We start from the raw sequence: 23,048 nt of genomic DNA on the forward strand, positions 1-23,048 counted from the left end.
CTTTCCCCTTTCACCTCACCCATGTTTAACCAGCAAAAAAAGACTCCTTCCCAATATAACATCTATATTTTAATGAACTATAAATTTAGGACTGTTCTCTAAAACTTTAGAAACCAATCCGACCAAACTGTTGGCTTTAGACGTTTACATCACGTGCATTGCTGTGACCCGACAGTAGAGAGCAGCATTTCATTGTCATCCACTGATAAAACTGTCAGCTGCTTCTCAGACATCCAGCAGTGACATATGCAAAACATGCATTCATATTTTAGCGTTGGATCACAGCATTTTGTGCTCCTGTTGGTTTTATGTGGCTAACCCAAAGGTTAAATCCCAATTTATGAAAAGATAAAAGTTAGTTTAGAGGTCAAGGATGTGGTTTTGAACCCCTAACCAAGAAACAATTCTATAAAATATCATTTTTTGCAGTCTTATAGATAGGACTGTAAAGTTTCTAAATGAAAATACACCAATTTTAGGTTTACTAAAGTAATAATCATAAAAACTCTTAAAAATTGGTCCGAGTAAGACTCCTACGGATCTTTGCAGACTTTCTTATAAACAATAACTTAAGAAGTCTGCGCTCCCTCTTCACTGCTTGTAGCTAACTTGTCTGCATCCTGATGCACACCTCTCAAAAGAGACTCACAGATTGTCATCGCCTCTCGCAGTCGCTCTGCCGACAAATTAGTGGGCTGCGGCGTTGCCATCTCGACAGGAAAAGCGGTATCAGTGAAATGAAAGGGAATGGTGTTTATTCCCAGAGCTCAACCCCTCTGTCGGCCTGTCACTCTTCCCACAGCCCTGAGGGGAGAAGCGGAAGGCATCCCGAGCTTCCTTCCTTCCATACCTGTTAAATCATTCATCATCCAACTGCCTGATGATTTTAAAAAGCTAACAAGGCCTTGGCTCCTGTGTGTGCGTGAAGGAGAGAAGAGTGTGCACAAGTGGGGCATAGCTGGCGGTGTGATGCACCCCGTGGCGCTCATCACCCCTTCCTTGCACCCTTTGCCTCCCCCCCTCTACCCTGAGTTTCACCCACTTCTCCCGACTCTACAAAACTTTCATTGGGAACTTCTTCTCCTCCTGCTTCTCCTGCCCCTGTGAGGTTGTGTGTCTGTTTTTCATACATATTTGTGTGTAAGTGGAGTTTGGATGGGAATCTGTGTGCGACTGCTTTGGCCCTTCTAAGATGAGCTGTTGGGTATCTATTTCTAACATTTGTTTTGTAGCATTTTTAATTTTTAATTTCGCCAATGAATGAATCAGAATTGTAGGCACCTCTGGGAAAAAAAGCTTTTTTAAAAAACATTTTCAGCCTGCAGTGCTGCATTTTACTTTTATGGAACTACTTTTTGTGCAAATTTACAGTCCAAACTAAATTTATAGTGTTTGATTGATCACGTGGTAAACAGTTTTGTGTTTATATGCAATTTAAATGACGAAAACAATAGAATTCAAACCTGTTATTTAATTGTATTGAATTTACGATACTTATACTGAGGTGAATTGTTAGTTGTTATTGTCAGACATGAAAACGGTTTCATTAGAAATATTATTACAAATTCTTTTTAAAAAAAGACTTATCAATCCTGCTGTCATTTTTATTTGACAAATAAACGTAAACTTGTGTTTAATTGTTTATTTTTGCGCCACCACCTTTTGTAAATTTACGAGATTTTCTTTCGTATTTTTTTTCCCTTAAATTTACAAGACAAAAACTAGTAATTTTACTTCTTTTTTTTTTTTGGCGGCCCTAAAACTTCGTCGTAGGTATTCATTTGTTTCTTGCCTTTTTATTCTTTGTGACAATTGGAAGAAAATGAGAAATCCCAGGAATGCTCAGTCTTTAAAGATGAGATGTCTTCTAATTGGTTGGAGGTGAATTTATTTGTGTTCCCTCAAGACTCAGCTCTGGAGTTTCTATTACCTCTGAAGTCCTTAAGAAATACTTATATTTGTGTTTTTCCAGATGAGTGCTCCCCTTTTGTAATTTAGAAATGATCCAAATGAGAGTGAATGTCATTTCTAGTCAGCGAACATAAAACTGCGCACTGATCTTCTCAGCTGAACTGCATCCACGGAGCATTTATCCACTGGTGCCAGTAGCTCTATTCCAATCTGCCCAATTAAAATGAAATCATCATTACTCACTTAAGAGGGAAGAAACATCTATTATGTAGCATTACGAAGGCTGTTGGAGCATTTCTGATGGATTTGTGTTTGTCTATTCATAACCCAGTTTTAACCTGATCAAGCTCTCTCGTGGGCTGGAGCCTTTCCTGTTCATCACTGAGGGGATGCTGTGTTATTTCTTGGACCGGGTCACCAGACATTTTGATGGCACTTAAGTTGTGCTTTTGCTGCCAGATCAAGTTAAGATTCAAAAAACAAAATAATTATGCAAAAACATTCCCCGATATAGCTTAAGGGAAATCTGCTTTCACTGAATAGAACAGGTGGCTTGGCTGAGAGTTTTTTAGCCAGATGCCCTTCCTGACACGACCCTGTATTTTATCCGGGCTGGGGACTGGCACACATTGTGGCCCCCTAGGAATTGAACCTTGAGGTCCCTTGTATCAGTGCAGCGCTTAACCTAGTGAGCCATTCAGCCCAACAATATTACTAAATATATTTCAAAATAAAATGTCTCTCTGGAAAACAGAATTCCTGGAAGTAACATCTACACTCTACATGTAAACAAGTGTTTGTCTACACTTCATTGTTCTCAACAGTTTTTAACTGTTGCAACTTAAGTTCATTAATCAGAACGGTTATAATTTCTTGTACATGAAGCATTCCTGCTGCAGAAACTTCTCCTAAGATTCTTCTTGATTTGTTTGCACTTCCTTTCCCTCAATGTCAACCTGAAAAAAAGAGAACACATTTTAGGTTCCACCTGTCAGTCTACACACCTGTTTGGAGAATCCTTGACAACTTTTGCTTTCTTGTGTTCCAGTCTTCATCAACCTGCAGCTTCCTCCTCCTCCTCCTCGTTTCCTGTTGTTGTGACCTCTCTGTACTCTTTCTGTGTGCTGCTCTTTTCTCACCCTGCTGCTCTTTCTTTCCAGCCGTCTCCTGTGACCCCTCAGACTGCCAGGCAGTGCCCTCTGACCTCGGCCAGCATGGCACCCTCTCCCTCTCCCACTCCTTCCAGCCCTGCCCTGCAGACCTCCTCCTTGTCTTCTTCCTCTGCTTCCTCCTGCCCTGCAATACGCCCTGTGAGATTGCATTCCTCACACACATCCCTGACGTTTTCTGTCAGCCGCTGATGCCAATAAACAGCAGGTTGAAGGGGTTTCACTGTTCAAGTTAGCGATTAAAAGCGTTTATTGTTCCTTTTATTTAGTTTCCTCTTTGTCTCACTTTACTGAAACGCACCGAAGCAGCCAAAAGGTTTTGTTTTGTCCTAAAAGTTTATAAAGTTAGACTATATCATTAACAGTAACCTATAGAATCTTGTTTCAAGATTCAGGTAAAATGAAGAAAAGATGTGACAAATAATATGTTTAAGATATATGTGCTCAGATGTATGACTTAACGATACAAGTGAATGGAAAACTGCCACGCGAAAAAAAAGAGAAAAGTAAGGTCAGTTGGATGTTTAAATAAAACTTCACCTCTGACTTTGCGAGGTAACAACCCCAGACATTCTGAAATATTACATCCTCTTTACTTAACTTTTTAGCTGGTTTAGCATTTCTGGTCTGTAACACAAAAACAAATAAGATTTGTTAATGATGTCAGAAACGGACGAGTGTACTGATTGGTTTGGTCCGAAAAAACTAGTTTGCATCTATGCTCACGTGTCATTCGAAAAAAAGAAATTCTAGAAATCCTCCAAGTTTTTAGTCTCCGTAAATTGTTCCTACAGTGTTTATTACTTTTCTTTTCATTTGGCAAATGGGTGATGCCATATTTGGTGTTTTAAAAAAAACAACAAACAAAGTAGTGAGCATTGAAATCCAGGGCACTGGGAAGTCCAGCACCATATAGTCCTTTAAGGGTTAGGGAGTAGTGAGGGAATTCTGACACACTTTGAATTATTATCATCGATTAAGATGTGCAACAAAGCAGGAAAACATGTTTTGAGTCTACTAATTCCTCCAAACATCACCTATTGTTTTGTCATTAAATACATCAACATTTCTAGATTTTTTTATTTTTTTTACAAGGCCAGTTACAATTTAAAATAGAAAAGTATTGAATATCATTGCCAGTACAAAAAAAAAAAAAGAATAAGGGTCAGAATAAGGGATTTGTCCCTTAGTAGAGATTCCAAAGTTTAAAGACCACAGACATTAACAGGCCCTTTGGGAGACAGTAACATAAGGCTTTTATTCTTAAAGTTGAGGTCTCATTTATGTATTCATTACATTAGATGCCTGATGTTTTGGTATAGTTATCACTTAGCTCTTTGATTATGTTTTGATTGACAGCTCTTGGTGCATTCTCCTTTAGAAACCCTGTGGGGCAAATCAGGTTTGGACTCAGGAACAAAGTCTGGCTTCATTAGGAAGGACTTGTACTATAAAACAATAAAGACCCCCACCGATTATCTTTTGATCTACTGTAAAAGTGCTCCCAGTGGTCCTTTAATTATGATTATGTCATTTTAAGCCCAAATCATAAAGCCTGTATTGTTTTCTAAGACATCATCTCTGCAGAGCTGTAGTAGTTCATCGGAAGTTGTGTGTGGGACCATTGGCGTGGAGCGACCTTTGCCCCCCTTTGCTGAGAGCGCGGAGCGGGGAGCTTGTGGTCTGCCCGATGTATTTTCCATGTCACAAATACAACCTTTTTCAAACGCCATTTTTTTTGCCTGATTCCCAATGATTTGAAAGAGGCAATGCAACTTTGAGCTTAATTTTCTTTATACATGTCCTCTATCATCATCTGAAAAATGCCACAAGAACACGTTTAAAACACCAAAAATAGGATTTTCATCCGAGTGGACCTTGAAACTGAATCTCTGTAGCATCATCCCCCTTTTTGCGGGGACCTCAGCTTGAGTTCAGCTCATGCTGTTGCTCCAGTGTCATGTAAGATTTATTAAACTTTTGTGATCCTAAGTCTAAACCTTTATGTTTCATCTATTTCCATCCCAGTTTGTCTGAAATTTTCTACAATAAATAATGATTAAATTTGATTCATGGACAGACGATACCAACTAATAAACATTAGTCGTGTTCAAACCTTTGCTTTCTTCTTTGAATTCTTTCACTTCTGCATCAGTTAGAAAAGAGTAGCAGATCTTAAGGAACAGACATCTCTTAATATATTAGACAGAATTTCATAAAAATTCGTAAACCTAGATGTAAAAAAGGTGGCCACAAACACAGCATTGAGGGCCTCCTGTTCTCTATTCTTCCTCCTTGTCACCTCCTCCTCTTCCTCCTCCTCATCTTTGAAGAGATGTCCACTGAAGTTAGGACACTGGATGTGACAGGAGCGCTGTGGCGCCTGCCTCCTGTTCTCTGTGGCCTTGCTGCGAGCGAAGCGTCACGTCCTGTTTATCTCTCTGTCTCTTTCTTGGTCTTCCAGAAGGGCCCCGTGGCACCCACCATGGCAGTGACGGCTCCACAGCAGGCCCCTGTGGTCATGGCCCCCCAGGCCCCATCTCAGCCTGCCTCTCAGCCAGTGCAGCCTGCACAGGCGGGCATCGCTGCTGCTCCTGGAGGTCCTGTCGTGTCCCAGGTCTGTTTTGTTTGATTTTTTTTCCCCTTTTTTTTTTTTGTGGCCAAACTCTGTGGAGGCGGGCCCGGTGTTCCCAAAGCTTTCAGGAGGCTTGCCATGCTGCATGCTCAATCCCAGACCTCATCATGTCGGACCTTATCGCACAGCTGGGCATGGACAAAGAGACTCACACGTGCTCACACACATGCCACCTTCTATATTCACAATGGTGCAAACTAGAACAAAACATCATGGATGTGTCCGAATTCCCACCCTAAAGGCCCGTACACACCGGGACGAATATCCGCCAGGCGTTATTCGCCAGCGTTTTTCGCCACGTTTTTTGTGTTCACACCCAGGCGATTTTCGCTGATGATGAGCCGAGCGAACATGCAATTTCATTCCCTGACATTAGATGGCGCTTAATGTAAACAGAAATACGCCTGTACACAAGGTGGCGCTGCGCAACTTTACGCTTCTTAAAGTCGCTTTTCACTCAGAAGAAGAGAGCAAGTATTTACGCGCTTGTCAGAATCATACAAAGAAAACATGAATATTTCAAGCACCAGTAGCTCCAACTGGTGCTTTGTTCGGGGATATTTTAGAATGTCCGTCATTATTTCTTTGCGGCAGTGTAGACGCTACTTGGCGTCTATCTTCTTCGCTGGTATGTGTGCTCAGCAAGGCAGTTTTGTGTTTGAGCGCCCCCAAGTTGTGTTTTACTGTAACTTCAGAAGCTCCAGACACGTGTGCAATAGCGCCATTCTCATTGGTCGAATAGATTTCGACGCGACGCGTCGAAAAAAACAAAACAAACCCGAGGCGTTTTTCTTTTTTTTGACGCTTTGACACGTGGCGTTTTTTCGCGTCGGTGTGCACACTCACATTGGTGCCCTTTGTTTAGTCACGAGGCGTTAAAAATTCGTCCCGGTGTGAACGGGCCTTCACTGTTGAATCTTATAACCTGCCTTTTCTGTTCTGCGTGGCCTAAAGGCCCGTTCACACCGGGCACCAATGTGAGTGTGCACACCGACGCGAAAAAACGCCACGTGTCAAAGCGTCAAAAAAAAAAAAAAACGCCTCGGGTTCATTTTTTTTTTTTTCGATGAGAATGGCGCTATTGCACACGTGTATGGAGCTTCTGAAGTTACACTAAAACACAACTTGGGGGCGCTCAAACACAAAACTGCCTTGCAGAGCACACATACCAGTGAAGAAGATTCTAAAATATCCCCGAACCAAACACCAGTTGGAGCTACTGGTGCTTGAAATATTTATGTTTTCTTTGTATGATTCTGACAAGCGCGTAAATACTTGCTCTCTTCTTCTGAGTGAAAAGCGACTTTAAGAAGCGTAAAGTTGCGCAGCGCCACCTTGTGTACAGGAGTATTTCTGTTTACATTAAGCGCCATCTAATGTCAGGGAATGAAATTGCATGTTCGCTCGGCTCATCGTCAGCGAAAATCGCCTGGGTGTGAACACAAAAAACGTGGCGAAAAACGCTGGCGAATAACGCCTGGCGAATATTCGTCCCGGTGTGTACGGGCCATAATCCCTAACTACTTAAAGTAATGGTATATAATATGCTAATATACTATTATATATAGTGCGGGACTGTGTATTGCCCTAAATTTTAAAAGCAATTCGGACACCATGCTTACTACTTTTTTTTTTTAAACCTGCGAATATGTAGATATGCAATATTATCGATTTCACAGAGTGAAAATCGAATTGATAAGCTGGGAATCAACTATGAATCTTCTGTGTTCTGAAGATGAAAACGTTAATATTTTATTTAAAAAATACATTTAAAATACATTTACTTTGCCAAAATTGTTCAAGCGCAATGCATTGTGGTCTATATCTGCCAATCTAGTGAGCATTGATGCACACTAGTTTTTCGCAGAAGGAAATTATTAGGACACTCATTTGGATTTGTAGATTCGGACAGCACTACAAAATGGCAAATGCACTACATAGTGCAGTATGTAGTGTGTAGTGAATGAATTTGGACACAACCCATGACATATTTCTTTGCTGTTTTGTGCTATTGAAAGTGATCATTTTACATGAACAAAAACAAATGATTATTATTTCAATGCACTCCGTGCTGCTCATGAGGTAAATCCAGCATTGAGTTTGGACATTTATCCACCAAAGTGCAGTTTAAAGTGAAAGTTCAGTCTACTCAGGAATAGGTCACCAGTTGAATGTCCATCTTTCTTTTACATAGAGGCTAACTGATCCCTTGTTATGTTTCAGGAAATGCAAGAGAATGTGAAGAAATGTAAGAACTTCTTGGCTACTCTGATCAAACTTGCATCCCACAACTCTCCCTCCCCGGAGACTTCCAAGAACGTGAAGGCTCTGGTCCAAGACCTGTTGGTGAGTTCCAAAACTTCCTACATTACATTTCAAGACAATAAGCAATCGACCTAAGGCTGTGATCCTCATATTTGTCATATGCTATAGCACATTGGTGTTTTCTATATCCAAACGTTTACAAGTGAAACTTCCTTCAGAATTATTTCTGATATGATAAAGCGGGAAGGAAGTGTGATATTTTTGTGTGTTGGTGAATTTCAATAGTGGGGAAAGTTCATTTTAGATGCTTGGCCATTATTGTGTTGTTGTATTGAGCATTTCCGACCTCTAGATGGCAGCAAGAAACTTTTACTAAAAACCTCTAATCTGAGCTGTAAATGTTCAGCAAGAATCCAGTTCCAACATTAGGCATGAAACTCTAAAAGTTGAAGGTCTTCTTTTGTAATGAGACGTTCTCTGACAGTGAAAGCTTTTATTTTGTTAAACAGGATGCCAAAATTGAACCTGAAGAGTTCACCAGCCGCCTTCAGACTGAGCTGAAGTCCTCTCCACAGCCTTACCTGGTGCCTTTTCTCAAGGTGGGGATCTGTTTAGAGACTCTTTCTGTAACCTTTATAGAACAGTAACTTTAATCTTACTTTTTGACTGTTAAGGCAGTGTGAAAATCTGCTGTTCTGGTCCTTTTATTCATTCATTCATCTTCTAATCCGTTTTATTCCTTTCGGGGTCACGGGGCTGCCAGAGCCTATCCCGGTCACTTGCGGGCGAAGCCAGGGGACACCCTGGACAGGTCTCCAGTGTGTTGCAGGGCCTTTTATCTGCTATCTTATCACTCAAATCCACACCTTCATCTTAAAGTTACCTTCTCTATTTAAGGCATTACTAAAGGCCTGTTTTTTTCCCATGAATTAGAACCTGAACTCTGAAACTGGATTCCTGAAGCTGGTCCACTCAAATATTGTTCTAACTGGGCTCCCCTAAAGTAGCCCTTTCCCCGCCAGCAGGACCAGTGATGCTTGGTCTGACAGTAGAGCGACGCATGCGCCCCCCCCCTACCCGGTCTTACGTCTGACTGTCTGTGACAGTGGCCCCTGCAGCCAGTACCCAGTAGGTTCCTTCAGCCAGCTGCGATGAGCGTCACAAAGACGCTCAACCTCCCGACCCGGCCGCGAACAGACGTCATGCAGCGTTAGATCGTTTATGTCAGAAAATGCTCAAAATGGTTAAAATCTGCCTCATTAACGTCTCAGGTGTTTCACTTTGGTTAGCTTTTGATCAATTGTACAGTCAAAAAAATCCTCAAAGATTCATATGTTTTAAGGCAAAGCAGGTTTAATCACTGAGTACTGACAGGTACATCAACTTTTGACATATTTCTAATGGCTTCAACATGAGAAAGGAAGGAATTGTAGTTGTTTTTGTGTTTGGCTTTTGACCATAACTGTTTCATGGAGGCACTATAAATTCTGACCCCCCCCCGCTTCCTCATGAACAGAAGAGCCTCCCGGCCCTGAGGCTGTCTCTGCTGAATAGTCAGCAGTCCCTGACCCAGCCCCCGCAGCAGGGAGTCAAACCAGCACCCGGCAGCACCCCGCCTGCCATCGTGGCCGGGCCAGCTGTGCGCATAAGCCACCCCAACAGTGTCAGCACCACTCCAGGCGCCACCGCACTGCCTGCTGGGACGCTCGGACATGCAGCCGTGATGGTACGTACAAACTGTAGGGAACACCCTCCTGAGCAGACTAGGCTGTGGGTTTCTGCATGTGTGCTTATTGTAGCTTCTGCATTAAATGAAAAGTGGATAAATGGATGATTTGAATTTCTTTGCAGATAGATGAACTCCATATTTACAGTACATAACACTCACAATATGATGGAAGACTCACATTTCTGAAATTAAGATTTAAATAAGTTTATAAAAAAGACATCTATACTTAACAATGATAAAGATCTCCACAAACAATAATAATCTATTAAAGTTTTTCTTAATCTCACTAAGAATCAACAACAACTTATAGTTTATCAATGAGAACAGTTTTAAGTAACAAACCAAAGGAAGCTGTTCTGTCAGAACGCAGTATGGGTCCATTCATCACTATGTTTTTATGTATAAAATAACTTAGATCACTTTCACCTTAAAAAGTTACACCATCACTTTTGCCAGGTAATTTTTACCCGATCTAATGTACCCAACAAAAATTACTTGTCATAAAAAATAGTTACATGTAACAAAAAGTAAAAGAAAAACAGGAAGTTCCTAAAAACATGCTCAAAATGACTGATAAATTCAGAATTTGAAAACAAAAACTTCCTTTATAAAAACATAAAAAAATATCAAGTTAAAGTGTCATCTTGTATTTATTAGATCTCTTTTATTTATTTGGTTTTCATGCTTTTATGTCTGCAGCTTTTATTTTTGTAATAATGATTTTTCTTTTTCTTTTAAAAATAAACTTTGTAACTCTGTGATTTTATCTGTGAAAGTTGCTATAAAAATAAAAGTTTCTAATCAAATGAGGTAACCTGAAAATTAAGTTTGGTCAAGACTTTTTACTTCGTTTGTGGTTGGTTCAAATACTCAAGTTTTTAGAAATACTTCTTTACTAGGTAATAATACCCTTACCATACAACTACATACACTAACACTCTATCTAACAAATCTCATATTGGGATTTTGTATTGCAGTCCCACTCTAATCATCCTTTTTTCTATTTTAAAATCATACCCAGTGGTCAATTAATTATAATTATGACGTTTTTAGCCAAAATACAAAAACCTGTGTTGTTTTTAGGACATAGTTTCTGCAGAGCACCAGTAGTTCACAAGAAATTCGCCTCTGAGTTTTGGGCGGGACTGTTGGTGCAACTTTCCCTCTCTGTTGGAGAGCTTGTGGCCAGTCCACTGTATTTACTACGTAACAATCATTTTCAACCAGCAGTTTTTCATCTGCTCCTGATTCACAACAATTTGAATAAAGACACACACAAAAATGACTTTTAAGCTTAATTTTCGTTATATATGTCCTTCATCAACAGGAAAATGCCACAAGAACATGTTAAAGACACCAGGAACACTATTTTCATTGGGGTGGAGTCTTTAAGGATCAAAATAACGTTCAAACTAGCGGGTGGTTGTCATATCTTCAGCTTTTGAACAGCCACACTTGACATCATTCAAAAAAGTCCGGCTTTTTTGTCCCTCATATTCACCCAACTTCAGGTCAAATCTGGGAACAGTGTTGACGACTGCAGCTCTGAATTCTGGTTTCAAATCAAACCAAAACAAGACTTCCCACTCCAGCTCTCCATCTGTTAACAGTAATCTACCGACTGCTATTCCTGTCTGACTGGATTTAAACTCACAATTTGCACAACTGTTTGAGGACCCCTTTAGAAGATTTACTGAATTAAAATAAAATAAAAAACACAGTTGATAAACAGGTTTATTAGACATTACAAAACAGGATTTGGGAAAGATTATATTAGCCTACAGCTCAGCTTTTAATTTGGTAAATATATTTTAGTTTTAATGCTAATTTTGCTTTTGACCATCAGTGTGATTTTGCAGTGGGATAGCCTTTTTATTTATAAGGTCAACATAAATTCACAATCTATTAAATTAGAAAAACAAAAACGAAGAGTTTTACAGATACAACAGAGGAAAGTAAGTTCCCTCAGGAATAAAAAGGCACAGCTGCATATTTGAACACAGAAGGTACAGATTCAAGTGCTACGTAACATTAAAGACAATTTACAGATTATGCCTCGTGGCTTTAAATTCAAAACATCCGCTCTTGAAATTTGGAAACCCGTTAGGTTTTCAAAGCGGCTGATATCACTTTTAGGAAAATTGTGAAATGCAACATTAGGCTGAGTGTAGGATGGGACTCCCTGAGCACTCTTTATTGTATCTTTAATGGGAGCGGCACGCTTAATGAAAACCTACAAATGTAAGCATAGTCGTTGAGAAACAAGCTCTTAGAGCAGATGACCTCCTTCGGGTGATCTGGTAATACTTCCCAAAACATCTACCTTAATTGTTTGTACTTAAATGTCTTAATGCTTCTTGTTTTTAAAACCAGAAAGTGATTCAACTGCATCACAAAGGTCAGAATTAATAGAAAAGGCTGCATTCTTCATAGTTGGTTTGTGTCAAGTCACCCAGTAATACTAATTAAAAGAATCACAATGTTGCAAGAGTAAACTGACATCAGACTAACCATATAGGTCAAACTGAGGAATGGGTCAGATGACAACAAAGCCACATACACCTGTACGGGTGCTGCGGGCTTTTGGGGTTTTTGGCCCGTGGAGAGTCGTAAAGAGGGACGGGTGCATCTTAAGGGAGGTGCAGGTGTGTCTTGCAGTTCCCTTATGACTCGTGCAGCCACCTTAAGGTTCAAACCCTGCTCTGTATGCTTTTGAGGGAGGAAAAACAACATCTTTTTAGCCATTTCAGACACTGTGGATGTAGGATTTTATTGTTCCTTTCAGTGTTTCTTTTAAAGAAAACCTGTGTCTCAAAACCCTCTTTTTTTTGGTGCATTGGTGATGTTGCCCGGTTCTGTGAGGATCTGAAAACACACTTGTTGGTTTGGATGGCTCTCTTGGTTTTGGGTACTTGGTGAGCCCTGTGGTCAACACTGTAATGATGTAATGGCATGTTTCTGTGATGGCTGCTTTCATGGTGCCGGGGGGGGGGGGGGGGGGGGGGGGGGGGGGGGTGTTGAGAGCAGCTTTTGCATTGATAGTGCTGGGACAAGGGCAGGTGAGCTGCAGGGTCTGCTGCTGCAATGACCTCACCTTACATCTGTACCACATTAAAGAGGGAGGTTGTCCATGTCTGCGTCTCCTCATCACATCTGGGAACAAACATACGTGATACATACAAACTTTCATGTATGCATTGTCTTTCTTTCTTTACATTTTCTCTCTTAACCCCATTTATTTTTACTCTGGATTTCTCTCTTTCCCGGTCTGTTAAGCTTTTCCTCTTGCAACCATCTCCCTCCCTCTACATGTTAACCGTTGAAGGGTGAAACAAGGTAACTAGGTCAGCCCCAGGTCAATTACAAAGCAATGTGGTTGCCATGGTCCACATCCTAAACGCCCCTCTAGTCCCTTTCACTCCACCACTGTCTCAGGCAAAACACCAAAATAAACAATCATTTAGAATTTTACAAAATGATGGCAAATGGCAAATAAATTAGGCAAAAAAAATCCAGGCCTTTGTAGGATCTTACAGCAGTGAAAATGTTTTGTTTAAAGACTTCTATTACAATAGTGTTTTGGTGATTTTAAAGGTCTCGTGGCATTTTTCTGATGATGGAGGACATTTATAAGGAAAATTCAGTTTAAAATGGAAGATTTGAGTATTTCTTCATTCAAATCACTGTGAATCAGGAGCAGATGAAAAAATGTTGTCTGAAAAAAAGCTTATATGTGATGAAGAAAATACAAAAGCTTCCTGCTCAGCTCCATTCCGATGCATCCACTTGTAAAAGACTTGATCCGTGTCCATCTTTGTTTTGCTCATCCAAGCTGGCATCTGGCTCAAAAATGTACGGCTGGAGAGTTTCAATAGTGCTCGGTTAGGTTGAGAGTTTTGAGAGACTGTAAGGTAGTGGGAGAGCGTGTAAACAAAGGGATGATGGAAAATGAGGGCAGGCTTACTCAAGCCAATGGTCACGCCTACAGCTCAGAGGCAAATATCGGATGAAATCCTGCCGCTTTGCAGAAACTACATCCTAGAAAACAACGTTTTTTTTCTTTTTTGGCTAAAAAAGCAAAACCATAATTTAAAAAATTACTGGGAACACTTTGAAAATAGATCAAAAGATTATTGGAGTGGGACTTTAAGCCTTGCAATGTCACAGCTTTTAATGAAAGTTATTTGGGTTTTTTTGTTTTTGTTTGTCAACACAAGCTGTGAAGGTTCTGGATCAAACCTTAAACTTTCTCAGGAAAGTATATATGGTGCATACTGGGGTCAAAGGTCAATGAAAAGTCAATTAATGCTTTATAACTCTTCCATTATCTAAGTCATGACTTAAATAGACCATAGGATGTCGTAAATGCATTAAAAAAAGTTTTGTTCTTTCGTCCATCTTTTATATTATTATTTAGGCTTATTTACTTACACAAAAAATGTATTGATTAATAGAAATCATTGATTGATTTGACTTTTATAGCAGTTTTTTTTGTGGAATAACAGTTTGAGTAAGTCCGAACTTGATTTGGTTCATGCTTTGGTTGTAAAAGGCATTATGGGTAATTTTAAGCTTTTTGCATTACTTCCTGATTGTTTACTGATTTACTGCTGGTTATGTTGGAATGACAAACAGTTTTGGCTCAGTTTTACATTACACAGCGACCTTAAACAGGAATTAGTGTTGACAGGTTTACACGCTGCTTTAGGAAAGGTTTAACATTCGATTTATTATAAAGGACAATAAAATAACCATCAACCTTTGGACATTTTCAATCCACAATCTATTCTCTATCATGTCGACCCACCAACTTCCTTCACTCCACCAGTGGCTTTAAGCGTGGGCTTAGAAATATACAAGTAATTTGATTTAAAAAAAAAGTCTTAATCAGTCAAATGAGTTATTAAATGAAAGTTGAAAAACTTAAAATTGAATTTGATCAGATTGTTGTGTAAATCAAATTGTGACATTGAGAATGGCATTAAAATGGGGAGTTTAGCAGTGACTATAGGTCATCCATGAACGTATTTTTAAATATAAATAACAAAACTTAAATAAAACACAAGAACTAATGTTTAAACTTTCTGCCTAAAAGACAGTTTTCTGCATCAATTTGGCCTTTTTCTCTAAATATATTCGTTTTAAAGTAAACTTTGATTTCAATATGAACTTGAGATCTTTTTTTTGTCTCATCTGCCCATGATTCCTTGCTTTTCCTACCTGAGATACCTGAGGAACATTTTTTTTTGTTGAAATTGTTAACTGTGTCATCGTCTGGCCAGAGGTGGTTGCTATCTCTGCCTGTTATGAATGTATTTTTGCCTCCCCTTACCTCCCACTCATTCAGGCCCCTGCAGTGGATTTCTGGGAAAAATGGCCTCCGTCGTTTTCAGAAGCTTGAACAGTAATATAGCATGTGTCAGGAAATGGAAAACAAGGCTAAAAAATATGCAGCAAGAAGCAAACTGGTTAGAATGGATGGCTGAGCCTAAGGCTCGGCCTGTAGCTGTTAGCAAGGAAGGAAGTGACTCTAATAGCCCAGAATAGTGCCCCCCCTTCCTTTCTTTTCCTCCTACTGCTGTTCCCTCTAAACTACAATTTCACAGAGGTCTTGACTTCTTACTGCTTTTCTCCAATCTGCAAATGCAAGCAAATATAGGTCATTCACTGTAGCTTCGAAATCCACCTTGACCTCCACATTCTCCGAACTGTGCAGCAAGAGTTCATCCCTCCTACAAATATTCTGCTTCCATATCGCACAAAGACTGCCGATTCTTATTTATTTACTCACACTTTATAAAAGAGGCAATTATGCTAAAGCACCATGCTAAAGTGGCTTTTAGAGAGGTTACCTCCAGAGAGTTTTCTGCTCTCTAACAATGGCGAACTGTGGATTTTTTTCTTTTTTACTCCACTAAAAAAAGAAAAGCAAAAAAAAATCTGGTTTGGTCAAGAGTGCAATTTTATACTTTTTAATTTTCCCTCTCTGTGCTTTTTGCTCCTCAGGGTGTGAAAAGCGTTGGTGCCGTCAGTGGGCAGGTCCGCATGCCCGTGGTGCTCACACAGTCCATCAGACCACAAGGTGAGACGTCTGCAGGGCTTCTCAGTCCTGATAATCCAAGCGGTGGTACATTTGGCAAAAAAATAAACATCTACATAGGATGAAAGGTTTGAATATAGAAGAGAAAATACACCAAACCTTGCTGGAAGAGGCACTGAAACAGGCTAAACGTTAGATTGCTATCAGTCACACTGTGAATGTTCCCTCCGTGGTCTGGAAGATGCATAAACAGACAGGAGCCTTAGAGAGAACAGGTGCTTTTCCCCGTTTGGTTATTTAGTCTTCCCAAACATTTGCACTGCTGCTTACTCACACTGATTCACAACTGCGCTTCCCACAGAAGCCCACAAACATCGCCCCGACACCAGCCGGGTGGAACGCTCCCCTAAGAGAGCTGTGTTCTCTCCGGTGCTGTGTGTACGCAGCTGTACGCGTTTTTGCCCGAGTGTGTGTGTGATCGGAGGTGCATACAAATTTGATCTGCCCCCTTCCCGAAGATTGCCTGCGGTAAAAGATCTGTAGGTTGTTTTATGCCCATAAATTGGAATGCGGGGATAGTTCTAAAAATACTTTCCCGTGCCTCTCGGCGAGGAACATGCCTGTTAAAATCAAGTTTAAATTCACTCTGGCAGTCCTTGTGCCTCTCTGGAAAACGTGTCTCGGAGCGGGATGCGGTTTAGGAGTGCAAGGAGAGCCGGTGAAGCGCAGTGATATTGACAGAGCAACGCTCTGCACCCAACCTGGGGAGAGCGACACTGCCCCCCACCCATCTATCCCTGTGAGGATAAGAGAGACAGCTGAAGGTAGTAGTTCGACAGGAAGGCATTTGATGCAGATGGAAGGGGACATTTCAATGATAGCATCACTTCTTTCTTTAATTCTTGAGCGCTTTCCCCTTGTTTCATATGACTTCTCCTCAACAGGCGCAATGGGAAAAGGAGCCATCATCCAAACAGGCAGAAGTCCCATGGGCCTGCCTGCTCAGATCTGTGGAAATCAGAAAAACAAGCTCAACGACCCAGGGGGAGGCTCCTTCAGGTACAACTCCTCCTGTCAAGAGATTCGCTGTAAAACTCACGCACTTCTTAGCTGCAACCACTTGGGGGCAGCATTTTACCAAGAAGTCCATGCATGACTACAGGCTACACTCTTAGCTAAACCTGTGAGTGCTTTATACAGTTGCCCGCCTGGCCACCTGGCTGCCTGCCTTCTTGCCCGTCTGGTTGATCTGTGGCCCTTCTCACCGCAGCACTCTGCCAACCGATAGATCACCCCCACCCTCACCCTCCTTGTGTCAGTGTCACAACTCACTGGCAGGATTGCAAATGAGCAAAATCTTAATTTAGAAAAATGATAATTGTGTCCAGATGGTTGGAATTTCTGGATGCGTTTCTGAAAATACCTTTTGGTGGAGTCAAACATGCAGGGTTTCGCCTGCAGCTTTGCTCGCGCTCTCTCCAGTCTCCTCTCTGCTTCAGCGGGGCCTTTGTCTCAGAACATAAAAGGTTCATCGCCCACATGCTGGCCTTTGCGGTCTATGTTTTGTGTTCATCTTGTTACTTTGCGTTTGTGCACCGTTTACATTCTAGTGTGTTTGTGTGTGTCTTTGCATTGTAGCTTGTGTTTCTGTGTCCCTGCTTGAGTGCACATATGTTTATCTGAGAATGCTTTAATGGTGTTCATGTATGTAAATATCGACAGAGATGGGAGGGTTATGACGGCCTTGATGTGCCTGGGCTTTGGCAGTATGAGCCTGGGTCACATGGGCCAGTGGGTTCATTGTAATGGCCCCTGTCTCCTGAGGGAGGGCCCGGGGCTCTGATTGATAAACCGATAAATCTTTAGCAGCGTTGGTAATTAAGCTGTCAGACTGACGACCTTTTCCCCCCCTGCAGTGATCACAGGGACCTGCCACAAACGAACAAACTGAATTTAACATAAGCTGGATGACATGTTGCACCACCGTCCCAAAAGAAAACCTTTCAGCTTGTTGAATGCCATTCCAGCCTCTGAGTTTGTGTTGTGTCTACACAAAGTGAAATTCCAAACGTCTCTCTGAAAGCAATAATTATTTTTGATGAAATGTAGATGGTTAGCACGCACTTTCTAAACGTCCTTCTTTAACTAAAATCACACGATTTGATTGCTTTTTCTTTTCAAACAGAAAATAAAATAAGTAAATAATAGCATATACATGATACACAAAGTGATAAGGTGCTTATCAAAGGAGTGGGTAGTAGAAGAATTGAATTCCCACCCCCAGTCTGACAATATTTTATCTTGCATACATTTTGACATGTTGAACATATAATAATTATTTAAATAGACACAAATGAAAAAAACGAAAAAAAAAAAAACATCAAGTTACCAAAACAACATCATGAAGTCCTGATTTTCTGGACATTATCCTGTTAGGCCTCTTATGTTTCCAAAATGTCAGTTTCTTTGCTGTGACACAATCAGAGCCATATTACAAGCAGCATGACTGACTGTTCACTGCGTGTGTGTGTGGGCGCATTGTCAGGCTGCACTCTAATAACTTTTTAACAACAATTTTCTTTTCCAACAAGAATAGAAACAATATAATTGAGATAAAGGTAAAACAATTATAAAGCTCTATTATGTTTTACAGTGTCTATATTATGTTTATCAGTCAGAAATGAAAGAACAATTAAGAAAAACAAAGTAAACATTGAATTTTCTGTTTGTTTAGTTGCAGCTATGACACATTGAACTATGCTTGAAGGTTTTGGAACAATGGTATAAATGCTCAGTTTATTTAAAGTTATCACAGACGGCTATAGTCTTTACACCAATTCCTTATTTCTCCTCTTTGACTGCGTTGTTCCATTTTAGAGGAGGAAGGTGATGTACAGGATATATTAAAGAACAAGCGGTAGGGTCAACCGTATGATAGTCACTGTGTCACAGGGAATGGACAGCTCCACATCATTCATCCCAACAAGTAGAATCCAGTCAGAAGGATTTCTAGGGCAGCACTTTAGATTATCTGCAATACAAAGTGCTTTTCCAAAAATGACACATCACACACACATCATATACAATTTAGTGTTAAAAAACACAAAAATGACCATGAAATGCATAAAGAAATGCTGCTAAACTGGAAGAAACACAGCAGTTGAAATTATTTAATTCAATAAAATACATTTAAAAAGTTGGTTTAATCATGTAAAACGAGTGACGAGATGATCTCTTTTTCACAAAAGGATCAGTTTTAGGCTCCAGCAAAACTCATACTTGCGTTCTCAGCTCAGTGATTCCCTTTATTGTTGTCTCAAACTTGTTCAGACCAACTGTGACCCCATTATCCCCATTAACTGTACAAGAGAACTGGACCAAGTGAGTGTGACATCACCCATGGAAAACCTTTGGCTCCAATGAAATGAAGTCAATTCTGTTGCTATTCTTTTGCTACATGGACGCCACCATGTTGGAGCCAGATGACATCAGTAAGCAGTGATTGGTCGGATTCGGTCTGAGTCAACATTACTACGGTAATCAATTTCCCCAATCAGGAGTGAACCTGTTGGAAGTCCTTACCCCTTGAAAGTGGGTGTGGGAGAATTTGTCAATGAAAAACTTCAAATGTTCGACGTGAGACCGCCTACTTTTATTGAGGCCTCTGATTGGCCAGTTTATTACTTAGATAACATACAAAAGATAATGAAAAGAAAATTAGGATTAGCAAGAACAAAAAGGTAGCAAAGCAAGGATAGTTATTTTGACTAATAGAATGACTGAGTAATAGCTGTTTATTTCTCAATAGAAGTCTACGGGATATATAGTTATATTTAGTCAACGATTATATTTCTTTTCTGTCAAACACAGTGCTGATGTGCAGCAAAGGTGCAACAGTCCATCAATGAACGTAAGAGCACAAGTGATGTTCTCAGTTGTTGTAACTTCCCTGCCAAAAAATCCATGCCGACAATATCAGAATCCAGCTAAACTTTCTAAAGCTTCAAAACTCAAACATTTAAAATGTGTTTCTTAAGATTTGAGTTGAATGTTGGCGAGATTTTTTCAGTTCTGAAGTCTTACTCAATATTAATTTTAAAAGTTGTTAGTGTTGATCTTAAACTGGGATTTTACCTAATCCAAATTAAAGGAAAATAAATTAGAAATTAAAAAAAAAAAAAATTCTCTTCTTATAAGTGAAAAGATCTGCCATTGGAACTAGTAGAATTTGTCTTGATAATATGTCTTCAAATACATTGTGATGTCTTGCTCTTTTAAGACAAGATTTAATCTTAAAATTAGTTGTTGATACTGTTATTGAAGTCTGTAACTCTGATGATTGAAAATAGGATAGTAAAATAAGTGTGTATTGATAAAATAAAATTGTTTTATATCTTTAAAGTGGGCACATTTATATACCTGCATACATGCTTATACTTTTCCCCCAAAATATCCCGTTTTAAGCGCTACAACAATACGTCTATCCTTATCACGAGAGCAATCAAAATAAGACTAGAATTACACATTTGATTTAAATTAAATGTAAATTATGATTCAGATATTACTTAAAATAAGATGTCTTGAGGATCTAATGACTCAAGGTAGTCTAGATTTATCGTCTTAAAATAAGTCAGTACATCTTACTGAAAGGATTTCTAGGTAGTTTTGTCTTATATCAAGTGTGAAAATGTTTTTTAACTAGAAACTAGGCAAAAATACTTGATGAGATTTTGGGTTTACGCAGTGTAAAAGTAATTTTTATTTTAAAGTTTTTTTTTTCTTTTTGGATAGACAAATAATAATCTGTTGGACTCCGGCAGGACAGCACTTTATCGCCGGTTGTGTTCATAATTTTTAAGGACAGAATTTCTAGGTACAGCCAGGGGGCACAGAGGGTCTGGTTTGGGGACCACAGGACTTCCTCTTTGCTCTTTGGAGATGATGTTGTCCTGTTGGTTTGCGACCAAGAGTGAAGTGGCGGTGATGACGGTCAGCACAGCCAAGTGGCTCTTGAGAAAGGTAGTGTGCCTCCTGGCTCGTTTGGGTGCCTTCCTGGGAAGGTGTTACAGGCAAGTCCCACTGGGTAGTGGCTCTGGGGAAGACCCAGGACATGCTGACGAGACTACGTCTCTTGACTTGACTGGCCTTGAACGTCTCAGGGAGAGGGAAGTCTGAGCAGTTTTGCTTAGACTGCTTCCCCCGCGACCCAGTCCCGGATGAGTAGAAGAACATGGATAGATAGATATCAATAAATAAATAAAAAAAAAAGAAATAAAATACTTTTCCAAAAGTATTTTAAAATTCCGATAACATTTATGTCAGTAAAGGTTTATTTAATTAAAAAAAAGTTATGATTATATTAGTAAAACTTGTGGATGAAGCAACTTGTATGCAACAAGTCATCATCTGGCCGTTGCTCAGTCAGTCACCCAGCCGGCTGTGTTCAGCTGCAGTCTGGGACTGATGTGTGTGTGGCTGTCACTCTAAACCACTGGTCCCAGCGGGCCAGCTGTAGCACAGACGCACACATTCTCACTGCAGGGCTTGTGGGGTTTCCAATGCAGCGGCAGCCTTCTGTGTAAGTGCTTGTGTTGGTGTTTGCGTGTGGTTTACTGTACAGAGTGAAAGCAGCTGTCTCGATGCCCTCCTCCTCCCCTCTCCCCGATCTCTCTGTAAACACTCAACATCCGCTGTAATCACTGGCAAACCAACCGAGGCCCTCAGCCCTCTGCCAACCGCTGAGCTCAGCCTCAGTCCTGTTGATCCAACCCTGTGCTACATGGTGGACACACACCAACAAACAAACACTGGCATCGCTGCAAAGAAGAGTTCACACAGACACATGTGGAAAAAACAGAGCAAAGGGTTTGGTTTTCACAACAATTCAGCCAGTTGGATTTTTCTTTCATCTTGCATCTGCTGGTACATCCTTAGTTGCTCTGAAAATTGCTATGTCATGTGCAATTTTTGCTAACAAAGTCGCGGTGAGTAAAATGTAACTCACATTTTGCTTTAAAGACCCACTCCAATCATCATTTGAGCTATTTTACCCAATAAGAACCCATGGTGACATCAGTGAAAAAGAACAATATAAGGAATGGATTCCCTGCTCCACTTGGTTTGTGGTTAAATACACATCATTTTATTTTTGAGAAAAAATGGATCTGGGTTAAGCATTCCCAGTGCTCTTTTACTTGTTATTTTGCAGTTTTTAGCCAAAAACAAAAAACAAAAAACGGTGTCATTTTTTAGGACATAGTCTCTGCAGAGTGGCAGGACGTAGAAATTTGCTTCTGAGTTGTGGGCAGGATTGTTGGTGCAGAGCAGCTCGCCCCCTTTCCTCTGCCCGATGCAGAGCAGAGCAGAACAAGGAGCCTGTGGCCCACCGAGCGTATTTTCTACGTCACAACAGAGTGTAAGTTCTTTTTTAAGCGGTATTCTTTCATCTGCTCCCAATTCTCAACGATTTGAATAAATAAAAACTCAGTAACGCAATTTTAAGCTTAGTTTTCTTTAGATATGTCCTCCATTATCAGAAAATGGGACTTTTTTAAAGTTACTGAAAATAGTTGAAGCAGGGGTTTCAGAAACAAGGAAGGTATAGGATTAGATTGTTGTCTCTCAGAACTGTGTATCTCTGTGAATCCCTCTCAGAGCCTCCAGCTCATTTAACCAGTGAAGTATACACCCAACAGAGTGAGTTATTTGCAGTCACCCATCAAACATCTCAGCTTCTCTTCAGCCTCTCCAGCCACCAGTAGGATCATCAGCACACCCTGAATATCCAGTGTGCTCTTGGACCTCGGTGCACGTCTCTCATCACAGGAGCGGCAACATGCAAGGCTCGGGTGTTAGTCACAGGAATCAATCAGGGCCCCCTGCCAGGACACCGAGACCTCTACCCACAGGCCTGTGGACGGGGGTGGTGGTAGTTGGGGGATGTAGAAGGTAGCATTAGCGCCATACATTTATTTTCCTCCCAACACACAAACCATCTAAAGGGCAGGTGCAGTCCTCAAAGCACCCATGGCATGCCCTCGCTGAAACAGGACTTGATATGGAAACGACATGCATATGTATTCATGTGGCCCCCGGCTCCGTGTCCCCCAAGGCGGCCCAAACCAATAACTGAGAGGCCGCTCTTTAGCTCCTGTGCAAGCTAATTACATCTTTGCTTTATTAGTGCACAGGCACAGCCAGGAATGTTTTGCATTTCATATTTCATCCCCTCCTTTTAATGTCAGACCTGTCGATGGCGCTCTCATTTGATTTGAAGTGCAGTGATGCCAAAGAGCCCTG

The 23,048-nt window shown here is 40.5% G+C and overlaps 1 protein-coding gene across 3 annotated transcripts in view; it reads left to right on the forward strand.

Moving 5' to 3' along the window:
* LOC101158931 (transcription initiation factor TFIID subunit 4) overlaps positions 1-23,048 on the forward strand; it is a 90,397-nt gene that overhangs the window by 9,977 nt on the left and 57,372 nt on the right. For 2 of the 3 annotated variants that reach the window (XR_002289027.2, XM_011493737.3), the window contains exons 3-9: positions 3,072-3,221; positions 5,545-5,697; positions 7,939-8,061; positions 8,490-8,579; positions 9,497-9,706; positions 15,716-15,791; positions 16,694-16,808. Coding sequence is in view for 2 of the 3 variants with exons in the window: in XM_011493737.3 (XP_011492039.1) it covers positions 3,072-3,221; positions 5,545-5,697; positions 7,939-8,061; positions 8,490-8,579; positions 9,497-9,706; positions 15,716-15,791; positions 16,694-16,808 (917 nt within the window). In the remaining variant the exon portion in view is untranslated. The remainder of the gene's footprint in view (positions 1-3,071; positions 3,222-5,544; positions 5,698-7,938; positions 8,062-8,489; positions 8,580-9,496; positions 9,707-15,715; positions 15,792-16,693; positions 16,809-23,048) is intronic. The other variant, XM_011493742.3, reaches the window with a different exon arrangement.

This window comes from Oryzias latipes, chromosome 3 (genome assembly GCF_002234675.1).
Source record: "Oryzias latipes chromosome 3, ASM223467v1".
NCBI classification, from domain to species: Eukaryota; Metazoa; Chordata; class Actinopteri; order Beloniformes; family Adrianichthyidae; genus Oryzias; species Oryzias latipes.